General features: G+C 40.8%; 1 protein-coding gene across 1 annotated transcript in view; it reads left to right on the top strand.

Moving 5' to 3' along the window:
- The window catches only part of HS6ST3 (heparan sulfate 6-O-sulfotransferase 3), a 543,188-nt gene that overhangs the window by 422,964 nt on the left and 93,649 nt on the right, over positions 1 to 26,575 (top strand). The window contains exon 3 of the mRNA XM_067536862.1: positions 4,738 to 4,762. Coding sequence (XP_067392963.1) covers positions 4,738 to 4,762 — 25 coding nt within the window. The remainder of the gene's footprint in view (positions 1 to 4,737; positions 4,763 to 26,575) is intronic.

The raw sequence follows: 26,575 nt of genomic DNA, 5'->3' as shown, positions 1-26,575 counted from the left end.
CGGTCCGAGATGGAGACTCTAGTGGTTCCTCAGAGCTCTTCAAAATTTCCTTACAATTTGTTCTGTGTAGATAGTTAGTCAGTTTTTTTCTCAGTTTCTGTCATAGTTTAACTAGTTCTTTCCTATTAACTTAAAATAGTTAGTGTCTTTCCCTCAGACATGCTGGGCTCACCTGGTTTCAAAAGATGCGCCTCCTGCAGAGATTCAAGGCCTGCATCCGATGGCCACTCTGTGCACATTAAGTGCCTCAGAGAGGGATGTATAGCCCAAAAATGCTCTCACTGCAAAAATTTAAGCTCCAGAGCCAGACATTACAGAGACCTGTAATTCCATCCTGTTAATGGAAAGGTCTCTTAGACCTGTCTCTGATCTGCAAGAAAAAGGCACTTCACTCCGCCTGATATTGCTCAAAAAAAGAGATTACTTACCCCAACAACTAAACATATTTGTACCAAGGAGGCTACAGGTCCCTAAACAGCCTTCTAGCTCCAGCACAGAACAAAAGGAAGAACTGGGACAATGGCAAAAACCTTCATCACATTGGCACCGGTACAAGTCTCAGCGCCAACCATGATCACAGCACTGAAAACAGCCAAGCCTGAAACTCCGGCACCGTTTGCACCAGCAGCACCATCCATGCCATCGGCACTGATGACTACCTCGGCACCAACCGCTGGCACCGGTGCTGAGAAAGTGTACTGAAAAGCACAGGCACCAAGAAAGAGAGGAGGAATTTCTAACATCCTTCCCCGTTTCCCCATTATATGGCACCGACACGTCTGATTCAGTTCTCTCAAGAGAGTCCTGTCTCACCTATATTCTTTTCAAGTGAGGACAACTACGAGGGCAAAGAGGCCACATTTTCTCTCCAGCAGCCTTCCCCCAGGGTGCAGGAGCATAAAAGACATCACCACTCTAAGATGCCACTTCACCCATTGTTTGCACCTCCATGGTTTGGCCCACCTGCGTCTTATCACAGCATTGGCCCAGATAGGATACGTGGTCCTCCTACTATACCCAATTCAGCAGACCATCCACTTCCCAGGCTCAGAGGTCCAGTTCACCTCATAAATCAGTCCCAACAGCTGCGGGGACTGACACAGTGGCTGATGGCTGATGAGACTGATGGCATGGAAGAGAGTATGCAGTGGGATACAACATCACCCCCTCATAACTCTTCTTTATCCTCCAGATGAGGCGATATTCCCTTCCATGGCAGATTATTTTAAACAATTCCAGGAACTTTTAAAAAGAGTAGCAGATAACCTGGAGATACCACTGCAGGAAGTAACAGAATCACATCATAAACTCTTGAAGATTCTGCAAATGTCATCTTCCTCAAGAATTGCCCTCCCTATTGATGATGCCTTATTAGAACCTGCCAATAACATCTGGTAAACACCCGCCACCATCCCTCCCACCTGTAAGAGGGCCAACAAAAAATATTATGTTCCTTCCAAGGATTTAGAATACCTTTTTAGCCACCCACCACACAACTCCCTGGTTGTGGAAGCAGCCAACCAGAGAAGCAAACAACAATATCATAGGTCCACACCTCATGATAAGGACGATAAAAGACTGGATTTGTTGGGCAGAAAGATATATACTTCGGTGACCCTACAATTAAGAAGTGGTGAACTATGCTGTGCTATTAGCAAACTATGACCACAATAATTACACCAAATTATCTGAGTTTATTGAACACATACCAGAAAATAAAAAGGAACAATTTCAATGGATCTTCGTGACTAAACCCAGCTGATCTTCCTCAACAGCTACAGACCACAATCGAGGACCTTGCCTTTGACAAAAAGAAGCTTTTTGCTGAGAAAACTGATGAAGTTATGCACACGATGAAGGACTCTCATGCCACCCTCCGCACACTTGGCATTTACACACCTGCCACGAGAAGAAAACCATTCGGATACCACCAGCCTTACAACTCCAGGTCTCAATACCATCCACAACACAGAAGATAGGACTCACCACGTAACAGACAATGATCACAATGCCACAGACAATCCAGTCATCAGTCTTCAACATCTCAGGCTGCTTCCTCTAAGTCTCACTTTTGAGGGTTTGGTCGAGGGCCTGCCCAACCTCCTCCAACTTCCAGAGCCACAGACAAACACCACATCTACAACCATCAGCTACGCCCTTTCTGCCACTTTTGGGTGAACATTACAACGGACAAGTGGGTCTTAGAAATTATCAAATCGGGGTACACCATCCCCTTCATATCGACACCCACCTCCCAAACCCCTTCCCCATCCCTCTTCAGGGACCCATCTTACAAACACCTTTCGCAACAAGAAGTCGAACATCTGCTACAAATAGGGGATATAGAACATGTTCCCCCTCAATACAAGGGCAGAGGATTTTATTCCCTGTATTTCTTGACCCAGAAGAAAACAAGTGGTTGGAGACCAATCCTAGCCCTCAGAAAGCTGAACAAATTCTCAAGAGCTCAAAAATTCAAAATGGACACTTCATCTACTATAATTCTGGCTCTGGAACAAGACGACTGCCTTGCAGCCCTTAACCTCCAGGATGCATATTTCCATGTTTCCATTCACCCCGCCCACAAGAGGTTGCTCAGATTTACCCTGGGAACCAGTCATTATCAGTACACAGTGTTACCCTTCAGCTTTTCTACCGCCCCAAGGGGATTTCTTCAAGGTTCTTGCTGTCATTGTGGCACACCTATTCAGAAAGGGAATCACTATATTCTCGTACCTGGACAATGCTTAATAAAGGCATGCAACTAATTGGAGGCCAGTAAAGCAGTGAGATTCACATCCATGTTATTCGGAAACCTAGGGCTCATGATAAATATTAAAAAATCTACCCTAGAACCAGTTCAGGAAATAGAATTTATAAGGGCACACCTAGACTCCCGCTCAGCCAGAGCATTCCTACTGAGACACAGGTTCAAGACCATAGTAGAACTGCTATCCACAGCACAGAACAACCCAACCACAACTGTCCGTATATGCCTCCAGATACTAGGAGATATGGCAGCAACCACCTTTGTAGTGCAACATGCACAACTATACATGTGGGCCCTACAACTATGGCTCTCAACAGTATACAGGCCTCACAGACTCTCACTACACAAAATAGTGTTAATGCCAAACAGGATCAAACAATCATTGAATAGGTGGACACAGTCCCAAAATCTAATGACGGTATCCCATTCGCGCAAGAAACACCCTGGATCATGATGACTGCCAATAATGCATCCTTTATAGGTTGGGATAGGTAGAAGCTCACCTACAGGAATATACGACCCAAGGGAAATGGTCAATATACGAAATGACCCTGCACATAAACTTATTAGAGCTATGGGGAGTCCGCAATGCCTGTTTTTACTTTCAACCTCTCATAGTGAACAAACATGTATAGATCATGACAGACAACATTGTGTGCATGTTTTACATCAACCACCAGGGGAGAGCAAAATCCAACTCCCTTTGCACAGAAGCCATAAAATTATGGAACTGGTGCATAAGCCACAATGTCAACATCTCAGTGGCATACTTATCTGGGATCCAAACCAAAACGGCAGACTTCCTCGGCAGGACGTTCACCAATGACCACGAATGGGAGCTACACAACCTACAATCGCAAATGTCCCTTTTTTTGCTCAAGGATGGGTATAGGCAAGGGGTCAAAAGGGGACACATTTCTCCACATTTGGAGCTTGAACTTCCTCTATGCATTCCCACCAATCCCCGTAATAAACAAAACCTTACTCAAAATATGACAGGACAAAGCGACTGTGATAACGATAGCCCCTGCATGACTCAGACAACCATGGTTCACTTACCTGATGCAGATGTCAGCCCAAACACCAAATCCCCTCCCACTCATAGAGGATCTCCTATCTCAATGTAGAGGACAAATCGTTCACCCAGACCTGAGTAAATTACACCTAACAGTCTAATTGGTTCTGACAGGCAGAACTACAATGTTCAGAACCAGTAAAACAGGTACTACTAAACAGCAGAAAACCTTCCATAAGGAAGACTTCCCTTCAAAAGTGGCGTAGATTTACTTCCTGGTGCCAACAGAAGCACATCTCTCCAACATCCGCACTGATCCCAGCCATACTCGAATACCTTCTTAACCTAAAGGAAACAGGGCTGTCAGTTAGTTCTGTAAAAGTGCACTTAGCTTCTATCGCAACCTTCCACAACCACATAGATGGACAATACCATTTTTACACACCTAATTGTGAAACATTTTATGACAGGTATATAAAATTTATATCCAGAGATTTGTTCCCCTACACCACCATGGGACCTGAACCTTATTCTAAAAACCATCACCAAACCACCATTTGAAACACTAATGACTTGCTTCTTAGTGCACGTCTATGAAAGTATCGTTCCTGGTTGCTATAACATCAGCAAGACATGTAGGTGACCTGGGAGCTGTTATGGCACATCCACCCTACACAATATTTCATATGGATAAAGTGACTTCCAGGCCCCATTCCAAATTTATCCCCAAGGTCACATCACCCTTCCACTTGAATCAACCTACCCATTTACCTACCTTTTGTCCAAAGACACACACTAATGCACTGGACGCACTCCTCCATACTCTGGATCTGAGACATGCGTTAGCCTTTTACCTCAATAGAACTAAATCAATTAGATCATCTCCTAAACTGTTTGTATCCACTGCAGATATATGCAAAAGGATGGCCATATCCACACAGAGCTCTCGAAGAGGATCTCAGGCTGCATCCAGGCATGTTACAAACAATCAGGCATTCTACCACTGCAGAAGATCAGAACACGTTCCACAAGAGCAGTATCTACATACACAGCCTTTCTAAAGAACATACCGACTATGGAAATTTGCAAGGAAGGTACCTGGACTTTGACCCACACTTTTATCAACATTATGCCATTGATCAAGCATCATGGACAGTTGCGGTGGTTGGTCTCGCAGTACTCTCCTCCAAACAGCCTATCAACTCCGAAGTCCCTCCAACCACCTAAGGGTACTGCTTGAAAGTCACCTAAAGTGGAGCACCCACAGGAACGCTACTTGAAGAAAAAGAGAGGGTTGCTCACCTCGTGCAGTAACTGAGGCTCTTCAAGATGTGTGTCCCTATGGGTGCTCTACCCACCTCCTCCCTCTACTTTGGTGTCAAATCCTTGGACTTCATGGTAGAGAAGGTACAGAGGAGGTCGGGTGGTGCGCGCTGAAAAGAGCGCCAATGGCACCTTGAGACAGTCATGGCACATGTGCGACCTGGACAAGCACTGCTAGCAAAAATTTCCAATTGACGACACAAGGATGCACCGACACCCTAAAGTGGAGCACCCACAGGGACATACATCTCGAAGAACCTCAATTACTGCACAAGGTGAGTAACCCTCTTTTTTTCAACTTCCAAATGGGTTCTCAATTTTGAATGAACTAGATCAAATGAAGAAAATAGTTTTTCTGCACTAAAGCTGGACAGAAAATGGAAATCCCTTTCCATGGAAAAAAATTAAATTTTTGGGGGGGAAAAATTGTTCCAAACCTGGACTAAAAGTCAAACCCTGAAATTGTTTGTGGGAAGGGATTTCAAGACAAAAGATGTTTGGAAGACCTCAAATGTAATTTTTGGCATCCTGGCTGTCCAGCTGGAAGGCTCTTGTCAATTTCACTTTTGTTCCTAATTTCATGTTTGTGAAATTGACAAGAACCTTCCAGGCCAGCTGCCAGAGAGCTGAAGTGCTAGTCTTTCTGGCCCCATAGATGGGGGGAGAGGACACGAAGGCTGAGAACCCCAGCTGTCTTCCTCTCCAGTCCCGGAGCTTGGCGGAATGGAGAAGCAAAGAATCAGAATTCTCAGCCTCATCACTTCTCATGGAAGACTTTTGTCAGTTTTACTTTCCTCCTGCATTGACAAGAGCCTTGCAGGTGAGCATCCAGAGAGCCATCATTTTGATTTTCCATTAAGAAAATTTAAATCTTCTGGCAAAACTGAAATTCTAACAGAAATTTTTCATTTTGCAAAAAGGGCATTTTCCATCAGCAAATCATTCCAGTGAAAATTTCCCAAACAGTTCTATCTGCACCTGCTAGTCAAACTGAAACCAAGAGTAACTAAGGTGAAAGCTTTTCCACACAATCAAAACTGAAAGTTACTTTCACATTTGGAAATGTGAATACCAGCATTCACTCCATTGTAAAGACAGAAACTAATATAGATACTTAATGCAGTACATGACATTCTGACATAATTATAAAGCTTAATTTGACCTCAAAAGTTAGATGTTTTCATCCTGATTCTGATTATAGCTAAAACAGCAGCACCATTTAACTGATTAAAATTTGCAGAGGGTTCACTGATAAAGCATATTATTTTTATGTATTTAAATGATTTCAATAATTATAAGAAGTTTACATCTTAGGTTTCTTTTCAAATTTTATTTTAAACAGATTTTTATATATGTAACAGAAAAATGTATTTAATTTTTTAAAAATCTGATATAAGTTGTGACAAATCTTATCTAAATGAAAATAATTGATTTCTTTTATTTTTTTTAATTGATTTTTGCCCACCCTGAAATTGAGTTTATTTTTTGGTGTGACACCAATGCATTTGTATTGTACCGTACTACTTCTTTATTTTATGAGTTTGTAATGTTTGTGTTGTGACTTTAAACAGCATTATGATTTTCACAGATATCTTTAAGAAATAATATAATCAAATTTCTATTTGGAAGCCTATACAGTAATTTCAGGCTTGAAAGTGCTATTTTATTGAAACAAAAAGGAGGCTAGAAGGTTTACTGAATCCTATTTGCTTAGATTTTAAAATGGGTTAATGCCTTCATAATTACTCTTTTACCATATACATTCAGAACCAGGCTTTTTGTGCTTAAGCCTTGTTGCAGTTTTATTGTATTAGATGCTGATGAAAGTGCTTGTGTAATGCAGCTCCCTTTGATTTTGGGGTTCTTTTTATTTTGTTTTTTCATACCTGAGTTGCTGACTTTGGCTTTTATCTTAACCAAGGTTTCTTTAAGTGAATTGTAATGTTTATAAATCAGTAACCATGTAGTGGTCTTCAAGCATTTGGTCTCATATTAGTCTACTTGCAACAAGCTGTATGTACAGTGCACCCTCGCTATGACGTCCTTCATTATTATGAACCTCCGGCTATAACAAACCAGGTCCCTGGATCCCAACTACAATACAGTACTATAAAAATAAAATAAAAAAGGATGTTGCATATGCGTGCACAATTTTTATCCAGGGTTGAGCCCAAGAGCAGAAACTAAGTGTGGGCTCCCGCCCCGCCTCCCGCCACCTCAGGCTGAAGCTGAAGCTGGAGCCCCAGTGGCAATGCTGCTGCAGGGCTGACAATACAAAGCCCCTCTGCTTGGGCTGAAGTCATGGAGATCACCTAAAATCTCCCTCCCAGACAAACGTGTAGCCTTAGTTATTATTATTAATAATAATAGTTAATTAATTTAGCTAAGGCCTTTATCCAAGGTGGCTTCATTAATTTACATCAGCAGTTTATGCTTTGATTTGATTGTCCTTTCGCTATAACAAACCCCTGGCTTTAACGAATAAAAGGCTTGGATCCCGACAGGTTTGTTATGGCGAAGGTGAACTGTGTGTCCCTATCAACCTTTCCTATTAATATTGCTTCGATTTCAGATTTTCTACTGACACAGAAAAAGACAAAACCTCAGAAGTCAACCTGAGAGTTAAAAAGGTTAGTTTTATTGATTGAATGAGGGGAATTTGTCCTTTGAAGTCTGAAGGCCAGATTTTAATTTCGCTTTACGGTGTTGAAAACCCCAGGTAACTCTGTTGTCTTTGATGGTGACTTCAGTGCAGTTGCTGTGGACATACACTTGTTTAACTGAGATCAGACTCTGGCAATAGATACCTGTATACCCAGGTGTAACTGAGGGATCTCAGAACTGCGTTTGTCCCTGCCTCAGTTTCCCTTAGTGATGTAATCTATATCCCTGAATTGTCACCTGTAACTCCAGTCCTCTGTCTGAGTCGCTTGTCTCTCTCCCTTTTTGGGGCGTGAAAGGAGTCTGATCCACTCAAGTTCCACTAGCCCGTTGAGTGAACCTGTGCTTAGGAGTTTGTCTCAGGGCTTTATCTAAGCTTTTTTCCGGTGATGCCCTTTTTACAGGTTTCTTCCCTTCTTTCTTCAACAGGGCAGAAATAAAATAAGTTTAAAGCAGAAGCACAAAAGCAAATTGCAATATTCCTGTTGTTGTTGCCATCCCTGTCAGGGTTCTCAGCAATATTCACCCCTGCCCATGTAGGGTTTATGGGGGACCCAGGCCTGCCCTCTCCTCTGGGTCCCAACCCAGAGAGCCCTGGGTGTAGTGCAGTCAGGGATTTGTATGTTTAAATCTCCTATTGCTTCCTTGAGCTGCTTCCCACCTTGGGCCCTTGCAGGTACTTTCTGCTTGGTAATCTTTTCTGATTCCTTCTGGCAGAGAACTGCTTTCTCTGGGCAACTTCCTCCTGTCTGACCCAGTGGAGCCCCCTTCACTGTGACTCTCTGTCTCTCCCGCAGCCACCCTGTTGTGGCCAGGCTGCAGCTTTTTAGTCTCTGCTGTTGTCAGATTGCCCAAAGGCAGCAGCTGGGGTGGTGGTTGCTCCTTTTTTTTAACCTCTTAGTGTCCATTCCTTTGTACGGTCTATATGCCATGTCACACAAGGGAAGCCTCACATTCTTGAAATTACAGCTCTCAGAGCATTGTTTTTTAAACATTTTTGTGCCTGTCAGAAAACATCCAACCACTGTTACAGGCCCCATGCACGCAGTGTTGTTGACTTAAGCACTCGCTTGATTTTTTATCAGCATGAGGCACCCAGATAACATGGTGATAAGTGCAATCTAAATCCCTAGCCAGACAGATTTATAAACTCTCCAACATTTATTTCCACTTATAGCCTAGAAACTGAGGATAATGAGTCAATTTTACAGTCTTTATTTATAAGCATTAAGATACATGGTAGTGGTAGTTACAACTTAATCTATTTAATCGCCTACCAAATGCTTTAATTCTTGTAGGCTTGCTATTTGCATGATGGTTTCATACCTGCAGGGATTCACCAGCACTAAAACAGTCTCCCTGTATAAGATTCTGCTACAGGAAGAACTGATTAGAATTACAGGGTGAACTTGACCAGCAATTTTATAGCTAATTTATAGATATATTTTGCAATGTGACACCCATTGTGCTCCTCACCCCCACTCCAGGAGTGGGAGGCATAGAACAAAAGCACAACTAGTTGATGATGTCAGATACTGTTGCCATTGAACAGGTGATACTGAGAGCAAAGTCAATACCATGGACTAATGAACATAGGCTCCACATACACTATGGCTAGCACCATCCAATAGAATCTGGGCCATGTCATCATGTGTAAGGAGGCAGTAAAGATGCAGATAATGGTTGATTTCTGAGGATGATCATAATGTAATAAGATGTTTAGTGCAAGACAGTGTTCTCATCTGCAATATATAGAAATCTGCAAAATCTTGTGCCGTGAATAATACAGAGCCAATATCATTATTCTCCAGTTGCAGCATTGATGGCCTACACTTCCTACACTTCCAGTTAATTAACGTATTTTAGAATGACAGTTCTTGCTTAAGTAATTTAAATGTTTTCCTTTGTTTTGTTTTTAATGTTCCTAGTGTGTTTTTAAAAAGGAATAGCAACCCAAATGAGGATATTTTCCTTGTTCATGGGTCTGTTCTTGTGAATTTGAGCCTGGTTCTCATTAACATTAAAGCCACTTTACAGCACTCTGAAATGGAAAAGTGCCATAGAATGAGATTATATTTGTAGCCAGTTTAAGGCTTCTTCACAAGAGAAAAGCAATGGTGGACTATTTAGTATAAATGAGCATCAGTCTCTTTGTGTGTAGTCAGCCAAATTCATAGGCGCATTGCCAGTACCTATCTTAATGCCCCCAGTATTTCTCATAATTGATTTATGACTTTCATATTCAAAATAATAAAATATGTTGAGATGAAAGCATGTATCTGGAGAACCAGATTACAAATGAAAGATACTGCTTTTTATGTTACTGGCTTGAATCCAGCCCAGGTAATGGATAGTGACTGAAAGTTATTCCTATTTGATGACTGTTTGTTTGTCTTCAGAGAAATTAATTGGGGTTCACCAAGCAGATATATATATACCACAATTGGCATTAATTGGCAGGCATGCTTATTGGCATCTCAGAACAGTTATGGGCATTTCTTTGTTTTTCCTGGAAGTTTAGTGCTAAACAATAATCAGTAATGCTTTTAATAGTATTCTTTTAGGAGCAAGTCATTTTGTTTTTTCATTTTCTGTAAAATTAAAAGCTTATTTTGATTGAACTGACCTGGGTATCTGACTTAGCTGGGGTAGTTGTTGGCTGGTAAACTCAAAGAAAAAGTGTCTCTCACCGCAGGAGGCAGAACATGGATGAGGTAACTCCCTAGATCAAGGGCACAGAGAAGGCTGCGGTATTTATTCAGATCAGTGCTACAGATTCAAAGGGGGGTAAAAGGTGATAGTAACAAATAATCAATGGAACAGGGTTGTACATTTGTCAGTATGTTGGAAGTAAAAGACTTGACCCTGGGAGGCGCTAAGTGCTCTGAACTCATGCTGAAGTCAGTGGGAACTGAGGCTACTCAGCAGGTAGCAGGCTTCAGCTGAAAGGTGGTCAGTGTTGGTGACTGTGTTTCCAAAAAATTCAACTACATTTTCTTGCTTCACAGCCTGCTCCCCCCGCCCCCCATCACTGTGCAATTCTTTCCAATGAATTCAGTGCTCATAATAAGCAGAAGTTGATTTCCTGCACTTCTTTTCCAGTAGGAGCTGGGACTATACCATACACATTCTTATTGTTTCACTGGGAGACGAAAATAATGCAAAGATTAAAACAGAAAGTAAAAAGAAATAAATCATGAAAAAGGAGAAGCACAAAAAGGGCGATAATATTTAATTGAAGAGCCCGATCATACTGTACATTACTTCCTCTTTTGTCTTCTCAGACCAATTTTGTATAGTTAATCACTATTTTGCTCCCTCTGTGTGCATTGTATATCTCGTATTTCAATGGGTCTCTGCAGTGCATATCCCACCGTTCACTCCAGAAGTGAGCAAGTGGCAATCAAAACTGATAATACAATCACATATCAACAGGGTGGCCTGGAGATGGTATTGAACATTAAGGTGTACCCAACGCATCCCCAAAGGCTGCTTGTTAGAGTCTGTTACCTGCATTTTGCCTCACCAGTGGACCATCACAAAGCATTCTAAATTGAATTCCCTTTGGATCTCCTGAGCTGAAATGAAGCACATTTCTGATCTAGTGGTGTTAGTTAAAATATCAATTGCAATGAAAAGCAGACTGAAATATTGGGAAAATGTGAGTGGGTGGGGAGGAAAGCATTATCTATCCCATGGGCATACCCTTCAACTGCAGTGCTAAAGTAAAGATCTCTTACCAATGCAGCTGTGTTGTCATCTTCTGCTCTTTGGATACTATTTCATTTAGTTCATGAATATAGATGGCTTATTCCCTGGGGAAATTGATTCTATTAATACAAAGCATATGTACAGCCACTACTAATAGCAGGATTCATGGTAACTATTGGATTGTATTCACTGAAGGGAAATGGAAAGCTCAGAAGGAAAGGATGCTGATAATAGGATTCCCAAAACTGCAGTTGTTTTGCTTTAGCAATTTTAGGGCTTTTGAAGAGAATGGTGACTAATTTATGTACTTGCACAGTTGATTTTTGAATCCTTTCATGCCATCTTATTCTAGAGGCAGCTAGGGAGACAGGTTTTACTGTATATAGTAATTTACATAATGAAATCGAAGTCAGTGTGACTACTCTCATGCTTAGAGTTTAGCATTCATGTAAATGTGTTCAGGGTCTGACTGACCACAGGGGAACAGTTAAACTGACATATAGAAAGTCAATTGAAAAATGGAGGGGAAAAAATCATATTTTTCCTCAATTATTTTTCCACTATAGAAAACTTAGGTACTATCTGCAGTAATAGTAGGTAATTTTTTATGTAGAAGTGTAATTTAAGGTTTAACAGTTTTTCTTTTGGAGTAAAATCTTTAAAAACCACCATTTTCTACAGTTTCCTCTGAATTTAAATCTCAAAATTAGGATTAAATCCAAGATAGCCTGATTTTTGAAAATGTCTGCACTTGGCAGCTGGTTGCAACTTCACCTGGGTTGTTTGCTGATGACAATATGTGCCCATGCAGAATCAACAGGTCACTAGCTCAAGTTTTCATGCTGACTGCCTGTCACCTTGCCAATAAAAGGCCTTTAAATAGCCAATGAGAAAAGACCATCATGTCATCAAATGAGCTGTCTGAGTCCCTGTTACCATCAGAAACTCGTAGCTCATATTGAAGGTTAATGCTGTTTAAAAATGATTCTAGACTCTGAATGAAGCAACATTCCAGACTTGCACTGAAGATCCATGGGAAACCTTTTACTTTAGAAACGTATGTAAGCTTTTTTTACCTCTTTACACAAACCCTATACTCAAACTCAAACAGAAAAATAAAATGTGCCCTCTTTTGTGTCTTGTAATAAATACACATTTGTAAAATGAGAATTGTTGATATATCAAAAACAGTAAATAGTATTTGTTTTCATTGTTAAAAGGACAACATAACTATCAAAAAACAACAATTGTGATGTAAGACATGGTAGTAGTTAAACTTCAAAAGAAAGGGACATGGAATTATTAATACTAGGGTCTGGTTCCTAGAAGTCCATCTGTGTTGTATTTTGGGGACTGCAAGGTCATTTTTCTCTAGTGCATGTGAGAATCGAATTTCTGCACACACACTAGGAAGATTAAGTTGTATGGGTCTGTGTTGCTGCCCATGAAGTCAACAGCAGAACTCCCGTTGACTTCAGTAGGAGCAGGATCGAGCCCTGTAGTAAGTGATACTCAGACCTCAGTGGTTCTGGAGCCAAATTAGTGATCAGCATTACCCAAAAGTGCCACAATAGTGTGAATTCATTATTTCATTTACTATATGTGTGTGTATAACCATATATTATTGTTTTATTAACTATAGTTGGTTAATAACATAATAAAAGCTTCCTGATTGATTAATAATTAAATCACACAGTGTTTTAATGTCATGTGCTGCAAAGAGCTGGAGGAGACACTTGTGGCTCCCGAGCCTCAGTCTGAGTATAATTGCGCTAAGGACTTTTGTATTTTCTCCCTTGATTGGCAATAGTATCAGCTTCCACTGATTCTATCTTGTATCAACAAGGAGCACAGTAGGAGGAGGTAACTTGTCCCGTTTGGTTATGTTGCAAATGTTTTTAGAGTTTAGAACACACAACTACATTAGAATTCCAGTATTTCACATTTGAGATCATCCAGTCTGATCCTATGTGCCCTAATATCAGATAATGGCACTTTCTGTAATTTTTTTCCTGGTGTTCTGCTTGGCTGCAGCAAGTCCCATGGCAATTTGAGGAATGGATTGCCTGTTCTCTGGTCCAAGGCTTGAAAAGAAAAATCTTTTTGGATCATCTTTTCAATTCACTTCTCCTAAGCCAAATTACTCTCTAAAGTATATTCTCAAGTGCTCTGTCCAGTCTAGTTTTAAATTATGCAAGTGATAGTGTTACTATAATTTCTCTTGGGAAACTATTCCATTCTAATAGACTTTACTGTTAAGAAATATTTATTGGTATTTGAGAAAAATGTTCTTTTGATCAATTTCATCCCCTTATCGTTATACACATTTGTTGCATTCTACACAGTTCCTTTTCTTCCTTAGTGCTCTTTCCCCTCAAAGACAAGAAGGTTGTGATCATGTTCTACTTTAATAATCATTTCTTTTAATCTTTTTCTCCTAAATCTTTTCATAATTTTCTGTACTATTTGGAATTTCCTCCAGTTTGTCCATATTTTCATGTTACTGAGGTGTGGCATGGTGTGTGCACTGTAGTGATGTAGGCATGTTCTCTCTAATCCTATAGAAAGTGCTTCCAATCTCAAGCAGTCCCCATAAAAACAGGAGTGAGAAGTTTAAGTAGGCCCTGCAAAAAGGCCAGATGCTACCAGCTCCAAGGAGGGAAGAGCCAGAACTCCCAGAAAAGTGGCCTGAGGCAGTTGCTGCTTATACCTTCAAAAAAACCTCAAAGAGTTATTAGAGGATGGTCTTCTCCTGGGCAACATTACCAGCTGGCTTAGGTGAGCAAACTCTTTTTCCTGTTCCATGCTGCTGGCAGTGACACGTGCCCTTCTACATCCTGCAGCTCATGGGGGCAACAGCAATGAGTGACATTAGCTGCTCTCCTAGAGTTCCTCCTCCTTCAGGCAGGCAGTGGTGGCTCTGGGGCCCTTGATGGGCCTATGGCATTCTTTTCTCTCTCTTCTGCTCCCCACCAATTCTCTGGGTGTATCTGAAGTGGAAGCAGCAACCGGATGAGGGGGCCAGCATTGCCTAGGAGCTACAGCAGTGGTACCAGCTCTGATCTTTTCATGAGTCTCAGGATTTCCTCCAGGGCAGGAGTCATCGCATGCTGATCTCTACATAACAGTGTAATCCTTAAAGTGCTCTCTTGTCTCTTGAATTATTAGATTAGATGTAAGGCTTCTGGAAATATGTCTTCCACTTTTAGGGCTCTCTCCAGTTTTTCCATTCTTTTAGTTAAATCTGTGTTGTAAAAGGCTGTCTTCCACTTTAATAAAAATCACTTAGAGCACTGTAAATGTACACTGGTTCACAAACATGGATTAAAGAACGTTATTTTTTCCCCAATCTGTCACCTCAATCCCATAAACATATGTGCAGGTGCAGGGACCCACTTAAATGTAAGTTTACAGGACTGGAGTTTAACAAGCAAAGTCCGGGCAGGCCAGAGGAAACTATTTCAGGGAAGGGAGGGTGTGAGATGTGTAGGTGAGATAAGGAGGAGAGGGAATTATTTTGGGAAGAAATTGGTTTCAATGAGGGCTTGAAAGAGAGTAGGAGGGAGGAAGCTTGGCAGACAAGAAGAGAGACTATTTTATGTTTCTCATGCTCTTCTGAGCAAACTCTCCTCCTGTTGAAGTGAAGCAAGGACCTACGTGTGCTATCAAAAGAGGACGCTAAAAAGGACTTCAGTACATTTGGAGACTGGAGCCCAGCGGCTCCACTGTCAGAGAGTGCCTTAGAGAGAGAAGCTCTGTGGAAAGAGTTCTCAGTATTAAGTTGCACTGTTTGGGGATTAAAGAAATTCTGGAGGTAACAAGCCAGAATCCACAATTTGGTAACCTCTCTTGTGAAAGTCAGAATGAAAATGCTAATGATATTGCAGCTGTCTTTGCCTTACACTCTTTCCACAATCGTGAATGTAATTGCTACTACATCAGTGCATTAACATTCAAGTGCAGTGTCGGCAGCGTGTAGGGTATGTGTAGCTACGAGCCACAGTGAAAGGCAAGCTGCGTCCACACTGTGGTACATAGCTACGTGTGTCAGTGAAAGACTCCAGCAGTGGAGAAAGGCTTCAGCAGCTTTCTGCTTCCGGAGTATTTCCCTGCAGCGGGGAAGGGCTTCAGTAAAAGGGAGCTGGCTAATCCTTTCACTGCTGCCGCCTCCTGTAGTGGAGAAAGGCTCCAGCACTGGAAGCTGCCTGTGCTTTTCTCCCACTCCCTCTGCTTCCAGAGTCTTTCCCTGCTGCTGGAGTCTTTTCCTGTGGTGGGGAAAGATTCCAGCAGTGGGGAGGCGGCAGATACTACACTGCTAAAAACAGCAGCATAGCTGGGGAGGCTTGGGTGAGTAGTACATATCCATGTCATTCAAGCATATAATTACTCTATTTCACCTAAGCCATGCCTCACTCGCTACCCTGCTATTTATACCAGTGCTAGGAAAGCTATTCATGTGTGTACACTACAAGCCACCAAAAGAAGCATGCAATGTAAATATACATTTAGACTGGGAGACAATGATTTTGATGTCATGCTACTTTTTTCCCTCATCAATCAGGATTATCTTGCCATATGATTCTTAACATGAGCATTTACTAGTAAGTAATAAAAATCACAGTGCCTACAGCTACATTTCCACAGTAAATCATGAAATACCAACACACTCTTTAATTTCCTTCCTCTGATCTGATACATGTTTGCCACAAATCAAACCCTTTCATTCACTCTGAACAAGAATATCTCAGTGTTTTATTCTGAAACTTAGCAGGTTATTGCTGTTTTTTTGGTCGTTTCTTTTTAGACATGGCCATAACCTTTGGTCCACTGAAGTCTTACAGTTTGTAGCAGTATTGGAGGCCACACCCAACAATCTTTCTAGAGGCTATATGTCAGGATTCTGGAAGCTGATTTCTGATTTTCTCTGGCTTTTATAACCTTCATTAATTCTGATTTATTATGAAGTGGATTAAGACTAATAGGAAGTGAAGCTGCTTTCAGTTAAAATAAGTACGGGTATGTCTTCACTGATGGCAGCAAATTTGTCGCCATCAGATCAATTTATCCGGATTGATTGAGTGGAAGTGAAGAGCTACTCAATCGATCCAGAAGTCGATTTAATAAAACCACCTTTCCAAAAAGCGTAGCACTGCGTCGACGGGTATGCATTTCCCGTCAGCGCAGCATAGTGGAGACGGTGCACAGAAGGGAATTTAGAAAGTCTACATAAGTTACGAAAGCTACTCTAGTCTATAGTATAAACCAGACCTACAGTCTTTGGGATGAAGTGGTCCAATGATACTACAAGGCATGATAGCTGTTAAATTATAGAGCTGTACATGCAAAGCTCTGCAGTAGTGACGCACATTCCCTCAAACCATCCTCCTGTATGGTAGATGGGGTACAGGCATGTTTCAGATGAGGAGAAAGCCAATGGATGCTGAAACCCGATTAAGATGAGAAAGGAAAACACTTTGGCCAAACTACTGGAGAGCGCGAGTCCTCAGTATCAAGCCAATAGGACTGAAAAATGACATGACCCAGGATCCAAGACTGAGTTTAAAGAACTGATTTCAGAAGAAAAGTAACTAGCTCACTATCACTCTTAGCAATAGAAGTTATCAAGAGATTGACATAAAACAACTCGATGGAAGGATCATTGAAGAAGAAAGCACTGAAGAAGGCAAAGACATGATGCTGTGTTTATAGGAAATTTTGAAACAAATAGATTTCAGGAGAAAGAATTTACTGAAAATCTTCGATATACAGAATGAGGAAAGGAAATGTATGGGAAAAACCAAGAAGACAGGAGTAGAGCTAGTGACAATGAAGACTGAAAACAATCCAGCCCTGTAAAATTATGTTGCAAAACATTCAGTAGCATGACAGCAAAGGAGATATATTAAAATAGACCAGACAACAACATCAACTCTGTTCTGTTCTATTCAGGTTCTAATAACATACATATCTGAGCACCTCCCAAAAATGCATTAAGCTATGACTTACATCTGTCACAGGTAGTTCTTTCTTTCTTTCACTCTATTTCTCCCCAGGGAAAGATTATGAGTGGATTTAAAATATACATATTATGTTTTTAAAATAATTCGGTACATTCTGCTAATATGCTTTTATTAAAGAAGTCAACTTCAAAGAGGTGTAATTTACTCTTGGAACAGAAGGTGGTGAAGCTTGTGTTGGTCCTTAGATCTTGCTGGAGTTTATTTCACCAGCCCCTCAAGAAAGTTCTGAGCTCTTCACAAACAAGCTTTACCCTTGATATAAACAGTTCTGTTGCCTGCCTAAACTGGAAAAGTGTGAGCAAAGCTGCTAAGACTCCAAAATTACTTAGGCTAATTAAAGTCTAACATGACAAGATGGGTAAATAAGAAAATTTTGAGTTAGTCAAGAGTAACTACAAGGAAAACCGTAGGGATTGGTATAGTCCATTGTTATCTTCAGTGCAAAGAGTTGCTTGTCTGGATCTTCACACTTCAAAACTATTCACTGAATCAGTGTTAGAGTTGGCTCACATAGACAACTTGCACTAGTTTAACAAAATTGATTTAAAAACAAACAATTGTAGTTAAATTGGTACAAGTTTTACATGTGGACCAGCCTTTATTTTGTACCTTTTGCACCATCTCCCTTCGCACAGTGGGAGAATTGCTAATGTAAGAGAATGTCTCTAATAAGATGTGTCCATATTGTGAAACTTTGAGAGACCCTGTATTTTGGGTTATGCAGAGAAAAATTATATTTAACTTTAGGTGTTTAACTTGTTTAACTTTAAGTGCTCATTATTTTATATTTGTACATTTCACATTTTTATGGGTGTCTGAAGAGAAGTAGCATCGAGCCTGAGAGGGCTCATATGATTAATGTAGGATTAGTTCCTGAGTAGGTATAACAAGGTTTCATCTGCGCCTTTGAGGAAGAGATGAAGGGGCAGATTGAGGCCAGCAGATGGATAGCTGTGCACTAAATGGATTAGCTTGGTTTAGCTGGCAGCAAGGCCAGGATGTAAATGATACTTGACTAACCAACTGCAGACACCAGCCAGAAGGCTATCTTGGGAGGGTAAATCTAAACTATAAGGATGTTGCTAAGCAAGGACACTATTAAAATTGTATGGATGTTTTGTAAAATGAAATATAAATCCCCAAGAAAAGGTAAGTGATTCTTTCTATTTTAAAAGTAATTTTTCCACTGCAGACACATTTCACAGCCAGTATAAAGATTTTATATATATGTTTGTATATAAATTCAATAATTGTATCATTTGTCTTTATGGAAACTTAAACCCCACTTTCAGTTCACCTCAAGAAACTGGAAAGTTTAACAAAACCCTAATTTCTTCTCTAGAAAATCCCCCTGCAATCTGCCTTCTGCTCTAGTACATAAAGGTACATAAGCCCAAGTGCATTTGAAAAACTGATTTAAAAATCTTCAGAATCAAATAATATTTTGCAAACATTACGATATTTTCTACTCCATATCTTTGTACAGGAAAGATTTTGAGAGACAAATGGTGGTTAGATACTACTGTGATTGGTATCTCATACTTTAGATAGATTAGGTTAGACAGAGCAGATTGCTTTATGAAGCTAATTGGTTAGGTTCGAAAGGGTTTTTTTCAGCATCAGAAGGGAAGAATAATTATATCTCTGAGAATGGTGCCAACTCCATTTATACACACTAAAATATGCACTACTTTCACTGTAATCAGCACAACTCCCCACTTCATAGCACTTTGACCCGTTTCAGCTATAATACCTTTATCTAAAGAAAAACTTATGTGCTGCAGGAAGTGATGTTGGTTATTCAGTATGTGGCACTCTTCCATCTAAGACGTGGCCTACACACAGATTTTGTAGTGGTCTAACTATTTTGTTTCGGAGTGTGATTTTTTTTAACTGAAATAGTTATATCAGTATAACACCTAGTGTAGATGCAGTTATAACAGTGGTATTCAAACTGGGGTATGTGTACCCCTAGGGTACGTGAGCTCTCGTCTGGGGGTATGTAAGAAAAATCATGTAATGGCAGACAATGCATTTTATTGAGTAAGAGTTGGCAATGTAATCATAGGTATTTTATGACCCTATCTCAGATGGAGATAAGTGGTAGACTACATTATTTGGAAAGGGGTACGCAGCCTAAAAAGTTTGAAAACCGCAGAGTTACATTAATATGATGGTGCCTTATACTTATATAGCTTATTCACCTTCCTTTTTGGGAATAGCTCTTCCAGGGTAAGCACCTGTATACTGATATAACCGCATCCACACAAGGGAGGTTATACTGCTTTAACTATTCTGGTATAGTTAAACTGTAGCGGTATAGTTAAAGCAGTATAACTTGTGTGTGGACAAACCGTGAATCAGTGCAAGTTTTACATCTTTGAGTAGAGCTTGAGGTTCTGATTATACAAATGGTTATTAAAGATTCCATTTATGTTAACCTGGGTGCCCTTGCCAAAAAATTTTTGTTTTGATACTTGCATTTTCATTACTAAAGGACCTGTGTCTTTGGAAATCAGTGGTAAAACTCTCATTGGCTTTCATTGGAGCAGGATCTTCCAAAAGTACAATTATATTTTGAAAAATGACTGTAAAAATAGAATTGTGAAGTGAAACGTTTGCACTTCTGTGACTTCCAGCTCAGTTGTCTCCCGTCTAAAGTTCAGGAGACATTCTTTGTTTTTCCCTAGCCCCCAGCAAATTGAACCTCTGACCTGAAAGTCATTTGGGGTTCTAATATTGGCTCATGCAAAATTCTGCAGGCCAAATTTTACCTTCAGTTACACTTGTGCAACCACATTGTTTTCATTTTCCATTACTTAAATGGAATTGGGTTGCACTGGAATAACTAAGGGCAGAATCTGGACCCACAGTTATAATTTCTTTACCAATTCTGTTGTTGATTGTAACAGATCGGGGTCGACCCAGGGTGTTGGCCTTGGAGGGAGGCTGCATTGCTTCACTATCCAGCCTCTCAGGGGCTCTATGGGCCCTGGCCCTCCAGTAGGGCAAGGCAGCAACCAGTCTAGAGCCCAAACCCTCAGGCAGGGCAGGACAAGTCAATAGTTTATAGCCCTGTCCCTCAGGAAGGGCGGGCAAGGCAAAGATTCAGTAGCCCTCAGCCCTTGGGCTGGACAAGGCAGACAATGCAAAGAGTCAGTGGCCCTTGTACAGGGCAAGGCAGACCAGGGAAAGAGTTATTGGTCCTCGGGCAGGGGAGGGCAGGGCAGACCAGGCAAAGAGTCAGTGGCCCTTGGCCCTCAGGCAGAGCAGGGCAAACAAGCAGTCTATAGCCTGTGAGGCTTCACAGGCCGAGTGGGCAGTCACCCTAAGGTTCATAGGACACAAGGGAGGGAGGGGGACATGGGCCCTCCCAACTCCACTGCGTCCCAGCTCAGGGCCCTAACAGTGGCGGGGCATTGCACCACTGTATCAGCGGGGCTCCAGCCAAAACTCACTGCCAAGTGCTAGGATTCTAACACAGCTGGACTGAGGTCGACTACCCTGGGCTACTTCCTCCGCCCCCTGTGCCCACATACCTGTATCCCCAGTTGTCCACCTCCTGGGGGTAGACTGCAAGGGGCAGTCCCAGCAGGCCCTCACTGTTGCCAGCATCCGGCAGCTCCTTGACATCATTGGCGGCAGGCAGTTCCGGCAGCTCCTCCAAGTCATTGGTAACAGGCCACTCTGGTGGCTCTTCAGTGGGGCCAGGGTTGGGCTCAAATCCCAGCTCTGGGGGGGAGAGAGTCCTTTCCCTCCAGCAGCTGTCCCCTGCCTGAGCTACAAGGCCTTGCTTTTATACTTCCTCTTCCTGTCCTGCCCAGCAAGCAGGTGGTGCCATACCCAGGTCTGTCCATGAGAGAGCATACGTCGACCCTCTTCACTACACCTCTTCACTACATTGATACATAAGCCAGAAGAGGAACTAGCTCTCTCTCTCAAATGGCTGTATTGATTCTGTAGTGCTAACAGGAGTAAAAACGTATTTTAAGCATGAAAGGAAGCAGATGCGACTAGAGCTACACAGAGAGAGCAGAACTGTTGAGTAATATGGTGCAGTTTTAGCATAGTCACTTTGCTTTCCTCCTGCAGTTTCATAAAAATGTTGTATAGTGTCACTGTGCTCTGTTAAATAGATGGTGTATTTCGTCACAGTGATGGCTAGTGAATCATCTATACAGATAGTTAAAGTGCTTTGGAATCTTTGACAATGAGGATTGTCATTTACAGTGCCTTAAATGTAAGTTGTGGTTAACTTCTCCCTCTTTTTATTGTGTACATGTTTGGTAATGGGAATGCTTCTAAAAATACAAGTAAACACAAATACCTAAATCAACCCCTGAAGACTCATGGCAAGCTTGAATCCTGCTCAAGTGAAAGGGAATTGGTGTTTTGTACAAACTGCAGGTTTTCATTGTGTGGGGATTCATTTCTAGATATCAGTCTCATTAATCAAGCCCGTAGATCATACATGAATGGATCACTGTGGCCAGGTCTGAAGCCAGTAGGATGGGGCACAATCTCCTAGCCAGTGTGAAATGAAATATGCATGGGAAATCAGGTGAGTCTGGAGAGGATAACCAGTCTGCTACCTTGAATTCAGGGCCCAATGCTGGAACTGCAAAGTACAGGGCGGGCTAGAGGATCCCTTTTTCCTTTTACATTGAAAGATGGCTGGGAGACCACCCTGGAACAGGATCATGAACTCATTTTAACTTCTTTTTAGCAATTTTTTATACTTGAGCCTATAATAGAAATAAGTTCCAACAAATTTTCTTTGGTATTTTTAAGAGGCATTTTGCCAAAGTTGTACCAAAGGCCATTGCTCCCTCCCCCACATTACTTTTGTAACTATTTATTTATAATGTTGCTCTTTCGCTATCTATTTCATATCGTTGCTCCTATTAACATGAACAGGTAAAGTTCTCCATCACATTCATATTTTGTTTTCTCCAATGGGATCATAAAGTTCACCTTGTAAAATGTTCACTGAGATTAATGGATTTAGCAGCACATTATTGTAATCTTGTCTGAATGTGTTTGAATTCTGTTGCTGTGAATCGATCCTTTATTCCTCTGTAATTTCAATCTATGCATAATTCCTTCTTTTTACTTAGTCTCTTTTAAAAATTTTGATTTGCATTTTTGTCTCGATTGTCTAAGCTGTTTAAATGGGATGTCATTTATTTGTCATATTACTGGAATCACAAACACCCTATAATCTCTGACACGTATGCTTTCCACTTGCAAATGAAGTTTGAACACTAATGGGTGGGTGTGCTCCGCCAACACAGAGGGTTCATGGTTTGAGATCTTGGTGTCGAGAAAAGAGCAGTCGGAGGAGGAAGTACCCACACAGTTAGTTTATTTATGGTAATATTACAACACTCAAGCTGCTAGAGGCACAGATCAGTCTAAACGGCTGCTATAGCACTCAAGCGGTTAGAGGTACAAGTCAGGTGCTTATCACAATCAGGAAGAGGGAGCCCATTTCCTTCCAATAAGTGAGTTGCACCAGAGTGGCCTTGCTTCACATAGTACCGTCCGTGCACATCACAGGACTATGGAGAGCTCCATGGCAAGGCGGCACCTCGGGGTCCCAATATACCCTTTTCCTCAATCCTAGCAATAAGCTCATTGGCTACATCTCAATCCACTTGGGGATTGGTTCTTAACACTTGTTATTTTCTTTACTATTGGCAATTAGCTAGGGACCAATCCACTATAAGCTGCGGTTACTTGTTTAGTGATTCAGCCAGCCTTTAGCTGGTTTGAATCAGTTCTGCGGTTAGCATACTTCCGCTTTCATACCAAATTCATGCCCAGGTCATGAGGTCTGGTCTTGCTCAGGAGGCCTACTCTTGCTCATAGGGCCCAGTCTTGCCACTCATGCTATTCTCGCGTTACAATGATCTTCCGCGCCCTACAGAGGGTAAAGGAATAAAACCAGTATATGGCTTTTACTGAACTGGATTACAGTCCTGTCTTGCCTGTTATCCTTATGCTCAATTCACTCAGTATTCCCTAAAAATGGAGAATGCTAATACTCTTCCAATCTCATTAGTAAATAGCCCTATATTGTGAAAGAAGAGAATACTTTATTTTATGGTCTCTAACTATATTTTGATATTTATAAACATAGCATCCTGGTGTGTTTTGAAGAAAACTAGAGTCTGTTATATGGTTTGCTGAGAAAATCCCATTCACACAGACTTGACACTTGTCTGAAGAAAGCTTGACTATAAATTTACCTTGTTCAGATTTAGATATCCCATTGATCCCAAGCTCCTTTCTCCATAAATTAACCCCATTGGCTTCTGTAGGGGTGCTTGCAAAGTAAGGTACTATATATAAGTAAGGTGTTTCAGAATCTGGCCCTTTTAGCTAGAGAATGTCCATCATTGCTCTCAGGATTTGCTTAGTACTGCAGCACTTTGGGCTATAGTTGAAGGAAACTGTTTTTGGTGTATAGATCTTAAATGGACAGGACCTTTGTGACCTTTTTTTGGTGGTGCTTTCAACTTTGTCCAGCTACGGCCTTCTTTCAGAAGACCTCAGAACCTTTATAAGATCCCAACAGCAGGGTGGCCAATCAGAATACTGAGATGGGCAGAACAGTGCCAACTTGAGAACACATACAGCTTGATATGTCTTCTTTTTGAAACTGCTTAAACTAGTTTGTGTTTTTTATAGCCATGGCTGGGGGAGGTTTTCTAATAATATTTACATAGGGAATGGTTAACATTTTGACACCAGTTTATTTTCTAAGTAATGCTTCTGCTTTGTTCTTGAATATTGATCCTAGATGGCATATTTATATTACTTTTAGCACTTTCTAAGTCAATGAATTTTTATGTTAATCTTGCCTCCAAAAGCTAAAGACTTCGTTTCTTCTAACCTTTTGAAATAGCTGAGATAGAAACTCCCTTTGTCATTGTGGCTGCCCTTTGTTGTTCTATCTCCATTGCTATATCGTTCTTTGTATAATAAGGTGACCAGTACTATAGATGATGATATCTCAGATGTGAGTGAACTATTTTCTTATATACTGCTGGAAATTTAGAAGGTCTGTATTAATTTTTCTTTATTTATAGAGCCCAAAATTCTTTACTTTTTCTTATTGCTCTTACCCTTTGGATTAGGGGCTTTAGATCTCTTTCCATCACTTTTCCTAGTCCCTGATCACCTTTTTGATGTTTCTAAGGGGCATTTTCCAAGAATGAAAATCCTTTAGGTAATTTTTGCTGCAATATTTCAATATTTGTGCCTTGTGTAAAGCTATATTTATTTCTTTAGAGTTCTGTATTATATCAAAATCTGTAGATTATTGAGATTATTATATGAGGTTTAAAGATTATTTTGCCCAATCATTTCTCTTACTGATATATGGCTATTCAACTGTCAGCAATGCTGTGAAATTATTAAACTAGACCAATTGCATTTGGAGATTAATGTGTTTGAGCATTCTTCAAGTATTCTTCAATTTCTGTGATATACATATGCAGTTTCTTTTTTTGCCTTGGGCTCTTTCAATAGTAGCCGCTATAGGAGAGAGTTTTTATATTTTAACCAAAGCTTCCAAGCTTAGACTTAAATTCATTTGTTGTTTATACCAAAGCAGTTCAATGCTTTAAACACTGCAGGATTTGCGACTAATTTCTGTCAAAAAAGAGGATATTACTTAAAAACAGTTGAGTTTATTATTATATCAAGCTGTAAGTATTAGCTCCAGTTACATGGCAAGGACATAGCAAGGTTGTCTTAGTGTAATGATTTCTTTAATATAAAATTCAAGCATCAGAAGTCTACATTTTCTATGAATAGCCCAGCTCTACAGTTTTGATCATAAAAAAGTAAAAAAGTTATTATTTATTGTGTCTTTCTCTATAAAAATGGCAAACAATTAAAACAGTTATTCATGCCCTTGGATGTATATATATACACCCCCTATCTGATTTCTGTTTCCATCCTGGACACATTACACAATCCATTGTCTACAGACAAGCCCTAAGATACAGCCAGATTTGCTCCGATCCCTCAGACAGAGACAGACACCTACAGGATCACCATAAAACATTCTTAAAACTACAATACCAACCTGGAGAGGTGAAGAAACAAATTGACAGAGCCAGATGGGTACACAGAAGTCATCTACTACAGGACAGACCCAACAAAGAAAACAACAGAACACCACTGGCCATCATCTACAGCCCCCAGCTGAAATCTCTCCAACACATCATTAAGGATATACAACCTATCCTAGCAGATGATCCCTCACTCGCTCAAGCCATGGGAGGCAGACCTATCCTTGCTTACAGACAGCCCCCCAACCTGAAGCAAATACTCACCAGCAACCGTACACTATACAACAAGAACACTAACCCAGGAACCTATCCCTGCAACAAACACCGTTGCCAACTCTGCCCGCACATTGAGTCTAGTGACACCATCACAGGTCCTAACTACATCAGCCACACCATAAGGATCTCATTCATCTGCACATTTACTAATGTAATATATGCCATCATGTGCCAGTAATGCCCCTCTGCCATGTACATTGGCCAAACCGGACTGTCACTACGCAAAAGAATAAATGGACAAAAATCAGACATAAAAAATGGTAACATCCATAAACCAGTCGGAGAGCACTTCAATCTCCCAGGACACTCCATAACTGACTTGAAAGTTGCCATACTTCTACAAAAAAAACTTCAAAAACAGACTTCAGCGAGAAACTGCAGAGCTGGAACTCATCTGCAAACTTGACACAGTCAAACTGGGTCTGAATCGGGACTTAGAATTCTTATCTCATTACAGAAGTAATTGTCACTGTTCACACATTCTCACCTTCTAATCAATGGTTGTGAATAGGCCTCATCTACTCTAGCTGAATGGACTTTGCTAACACCTACCCTCCCCATTGTTGTTCCTTACCCTTGAATGTATATATATACCTCCATCTGATTTCTATTTCGTGCATCTGATGAAGTGGGTTGCAGCCCATGAAAGCTTATGCCTGCAGAAATTTGTTAGACTTTAAAGTGCTACAGGACTCTCGTTGTTTTTTCAAATTCT

Source organism: Emydura macquarii, unplaced genomic scaffold (assembly GCF_026122565.2).
Source record: "Emydura macquarii macquarii isolate MOO-44397 ecotype Brisbane River unplaced genomic scaffold, CSIRO-AGI_Emac_v2 contig_3671, whole genome shotgun sequence".
In the NCBI taxonomy this organism is placed as follows: Eukaryota; Metazoa; Chordata; order Testudines; family Chelidae; genus Emydura; species Emydura macquarii.
Note: the sequence above shows the minus strand (reverse complement) of the source record. Positions and strands in the feature narration are given on the sequence as shown.